General features: G+C 50.8%; 1 protein-coding gene across 49 annotated transcripts in view; it reads left to right on the forward strand.

Moving 5' to 3' along the window:
• wu:fj49a02 overlaps positions 1-5,000 on the forward strand; it is a 61,942-nt gene that overhangs the window by 21,978 nt on the left and 34,964 nt on the right. For 9 of the 49 annotated variants that reach the window (XM_087238682.1, XM_087238697.1, XM_087238679.1 and 6 more), the window contains exon 1: positions 4,304-5,000. This exon is cut by the window's right edge and continues 317 nt beyond it. In XM_087238682.1, coding sequence (XP_087094808.1) covers positions 4,340-5,000 — 661 coding nt within the window. In that variant the 5' untranslated portion in view covers positions 4,304-4,339. 49 annotated transcript variants of the gene reach the window in all.

The raw sequence follows: 5,000 nt of genomic DNA on the forward strand, positions 1-5,000 counted from the left end.
AATAATTCATTGATTTAGTTTGATTTAGTCTGATTCTGCAGGGGATTAAATCATTTGTTAAACTAATTTCAAGCATTGATAATCACAACGGATCAAAGATGAGTGAATGAAAGTGCTGCAGCGTTTCCCCGAGACTCCTAACAGTGTTCAGCCTCAGTGTAGGAATGACGAGATGTGAAACAGCACTGAATAGTCTTCATCACATTCACTCATTCATTCAGCTCAGTCCCTTTAATAATCAGTGGTCGCCACAGCGGAATCAACCACCAACTATTCCAGCATACGTTTTACACAGCGGATTCCCTTCCAGCCGTAATCCAGCACTGGGAAACATCCATACACACTCATTCACACACACACACTCATACACTATGGTCAGTGTAGTTGATCAGTTCCCCTATAGCGCATGTGTTTGGACTGTGGGGGAAACCGGAGCACCCGGAGGAAACCCACACCAACACGGGGAGAACATGCAAACTCCACACAGAAACACCAACTGACCCAGCCGAGACTCAAACCAGAGACCTTCTTGCTGTGAGGTGAATGTGCTACCCACTGCGCCACCGTGCCGCCCTTCATCATATTGATAGTTCTATGGATTGAGTCTTTATTAAAGTTGCTCACTCTGACATTTCTTGTGCTGAACGCTGTAAACTCTCCTGAGACGCTCACGCTAACACACACGTGAGAGGATTCTGCTCTATCACGGTTAGACTCTGCAGTTGTGGATCCTCTATAATATGCAGTAAATCAACACTGCAGATGCTGAGATGACCCAATGCTGAACCCATTCATCAGGCAGCTCTATAGTGCAGTGTTTACAGCTCTGTTGATCAGCCATGCTGACTGTTTTACTCTATATAATACTCATTTACCCGTCAGTCTACGCTCCTACTCTCACCTATGCTCATGAGCTTTGGGTCATGACTGAAAGGACAAGATCTCGGATACAAGCGGCCGAAATGAGTTTCCTTCGCAGGGTGGCAGGGCGCACTCTCATGGACAGAGTGAGGAGCTCTGACACCCGGGAGGAGCCGCTGCTCCTCCACATCCAGAGAAGTCAGCTGAGGGGGCTCGGGCATCTGTTTCGGATGCGTCCTGGACGCCTACCTAGGGAGCTGCTCCAGGCATGTTCCACCGGGAGGAGGTCTTGGGGAACACGCTGGAGGGACTATGTCTCTCGGCTGACCTAGGAACGCCTCGGGATCCCGCCGGAGAAGCTGGAGGAAGAGTCTGGGGAGAGGGAAGTCTGGGGTTCTCTCCTAACACTGCTGCCCCCGCGACCCGGCCCCGGATAAGCAGCAGAAAATGAACGAATGAATGAATAATACTGATTTATTGAACAGCACATGCTTAATATCAACACATAACGGCGTGTGAAATGCTCCTGCGCTGGCTGTAATGTCCTGCACCATCATGTGTTCATTATAGAAATGCTCCAGTGTAATGCAGACGCTCTCATCTCTCTGCTGTGTCTGATCAATAATGACGGAGAGGAAATAAACTCTTCAGTCTGTGATGATGAGCAGCGCTTCCCCATCCCGCTGTCCAGCTCCAGACCTGCCAAACAGCCCAATACACACATCAGCACTGTGTTCAACCATCTGCTGCAGAAACCAGACCAACCCGACCGCTGCAGAACCACACCGAGCCACAGGAGGGAAGCCTCGAGCACCTGTGATACACACACACACACACACACACACACACTGTCCACTAAAATCATCACACACACACACACACACACACACACACACACACACACACACACACACTGTCCACTAAAATCATCACACACACACACACACACACACACACACACACACACACACACACACACACACACACACACACACTGTCCACTAAAATCATCACACACACACACACACACACACACACACACACACACACACTGTCCACTAAAATCATCACACACACACACACACACACACACACACACTGTCCACTATAATCATCACACACACACACACACACACACTGTCCACTAAAATCATCACACACACACACACACACTGTCCACTATAATCATCACACACACACACACACACACACACACACACACACACACACACACACACACACACACACACACACACACACAGCGCTCTATAACAGATGTAGACAGTATATTCACAGATGCAGTGACGGTGTTGAGGACAGACAGATTGAGGATGCTGATGTTGATTGGCGGTGTGTGTGTGTGTGTGTGTGTGTTCAGCAGTTGTGCAGCACACTGAAGTCTCAGTGAGCTCACACACTCTCTCTTATATTCCCCATGTCACTGCTCCTCCATATCTGAGCCTCCAGCTCTCCAGAGCACACAGACAGCATCAGCAGAGATCAGCCTGAGTCTGGAGGCGCTGCTGACGACCGGCCTGACTGAGCCTGGACCAGTGTGTGTGTGTGTGTGTGTGTGTGTGTGTGTTCTGCTTTATAAAGATGTGCCGCTCTTCTGAACGCACCGCCGCCGTTTCTGTGGACACAGGTGCATTGTGGGACTGATGAAGAGCATCGCCCTAAACAAACAATACACTCCCTCAGACGCCATGCTTGATGTGGTGTGTGTGAGTGCAGGAGGAGAAAGAGGCTTCAGATGTGGTGTGTGTGTGTGTGTGTGTGTGTGTGTGTGTCTCAATGTCAATGGAGATCTTTGTTTTGTTCCTCAGAAAGATCAATATCACCACAATCTGAATGTGTTTGCATAAATAACAACAGTAAAATGCAGAACACACACACACACACACACACACACACACACACACACACACACACACACACACACACACACACACACTCTAGAGAGAGACTGAAACCTGCTGAGTGAGAATGAAAACCTCAGGGTAAAAACCGACACGCAACCTTGTACTCTCTCTCTCTCTCACAAACAAACACACACACACGCACACACACACACACACGCACACGCACACACACTTTTGTTAACTAACCCTTCATGTAAAGCTTTGTGGAATTATTTTTTTGTGTATAACCGTAATTTAATATTTATAATAATCTTCATCATCATCATGATCTTCATCATCTTCATCATGGGTGATGGTAGTGTCCGCTTGATCAGCTCTTCTCTGTGTAAAGTGTTGATGAACTCAGTAACTCTGAGCGGTTCTGTGCACAGTGGAGCCCGCTGGGGTTCTGTCTCAGTATACTGAATATCATGAGTGTGTGGCAGTGAACAGCTCAGGGAAACACACACACACTCACTCCACTGACCCTCAGGTAGAAACCGTAACACACTCATTACCTCGGCCTTAGAACAGCAGGTGTGTGTCAGGACAGGGGTCAGAGGTCAGCAGGGGTCAGTGGTGATGACATTGTAGGACACACACACTCACACACACACTCCTTTATCAAGTGTGTCCGTGTTCGTCTTTCTGCAGATTTATATATATGCAGATATATCCAGATATGTATACATATAATGTGAGTTTAAGTGACGGCGGGTCTTCAGTATAACGCTAAACTCGCCTCTGCTCTGCCTGATGCCTGATGTTGAGCATTTGCAGAGTTTGGAGCACTCGCCTTCATTATCATCATTATTAACATCATCATTATTATAATTATCATATGGAGAGTGTGTGTGTGTGTGTGTGTGTGTCTGTGAAGGGGCGCGCGCGCACACACGCACGGCTCTCTTCACTGTATGCAGAGCGGGAGCGCGGGAAATTTAGCCAAAATCTAATACAGTGTTGATGGTTATTCCTGTTCTCGGCTCACCGCATATAACGCCTGTGTAATGTAGAGTCTCGCGCTCTGATCACTGACGCACCCCTCCTGTGTGAGGTGGTTCACTCCCGCGCTGCATGTTTCGCGGCATCGGCCCCTTTCATTTCGTGACGCGCCGCAGCGGCGGAATCTGCCGAGTTTTCCCGAATCTCTTCGTGAGGAAACCGAGCGCGGCTGCCGGAGAACAGACCGGCTCTGGCGGAGGACCGACCGGCTCTAACGGCTCCCGCTGCTGCTGCTGATGGAGGACGGATCGAGTTCCGCGGATAATTCTTTCTCGGTGTCCGGGTCTGATGAATCTCCCGCCGCTCTGCTGTCCGTCTCCCGCCAGATCTCCGCATTAATCTGATACTGAATCCGAGTCTGAGTCTGAGTCTACAGCCCATCACTGTTAGAGCACTGGATTACACTGCAGCGAGTCTGGAGGACAGTCACCAGGAGGACTATTACTGAGGAGCACTATTATTATTATTATTATTATTATTATTATTATTATTATTATCATTATTATTATTATTGCTGTTATTGCTGTTATTGCTGTTATTGTGGTTGACCCAGAGGAGTCCTGACCCAGAGCATGATGAAGTGTCGTGTGTGTGCTGGAGATCTGTGCGGGACCCACCGCCGCTGGATCTTCCACCCGTCCGCTAAGCTCAGCCTGCGGGTCCTGCTGTCCTGCGCTCTGGGTTTCCCGCTGCTGCGCGACGGACGCTGCGAGTTCACCTGCAGTAAATGCAGCTTCATGCTGGAGCGCATGTTCCGCTTCGACACCGTGATCGCCCGCGTGCAGGCGCTGTCCCTGGAGCGACTGCAGCGCCTCCTGCTGGAGAAGGAGCGTCTGCGTCAGTGCATCAGCGCGCTCTACAGCAAAAACAACCCGCAGATGGAGCCGCCGCCGCTGCTGCCCCCACATGCGGAGTACTGCGCCCTGCTGGAGGAGGACCTGCAGTACCGCATGCAGGAGTACTGGGCAGAGGACGAGGGCCAGTGTGCCCACAGCCCTCTATGCCACGTGTCGGAGCGGAGGTGCAGGACCTGCAGGGCGCTGCGCGTGCCCGACTCTGATTTCGAGGCCGTTTGCAAGGTGCCCCGGCGGGTGCTGAGGAGCGTGTCCTGTGGGCCATCCACACGGTCTGCCAGCGGCTGCAGGGAGGAGCGGGTGAGCGGGACGGTGCCCACACTGAGGCCGGAGTCCAGCTCGTCAGACGGGGAGCAAACGCTGCGGGAGCGGCAGAGCG

The sequence above is a fragment of the Danio rerio genome, chromosome 2 (genome assembly GCF_052040795.2).
Source record: "Danio rerio strain M-AB ecotype USA chromosome 2, GRCz13ab, whole genome shotgun sequence".
NCBI lineage: Eukaryota > Metazoa > Chordata > Actinopteri > Cypriniformes > Danionidae > Danio > Danio rerio.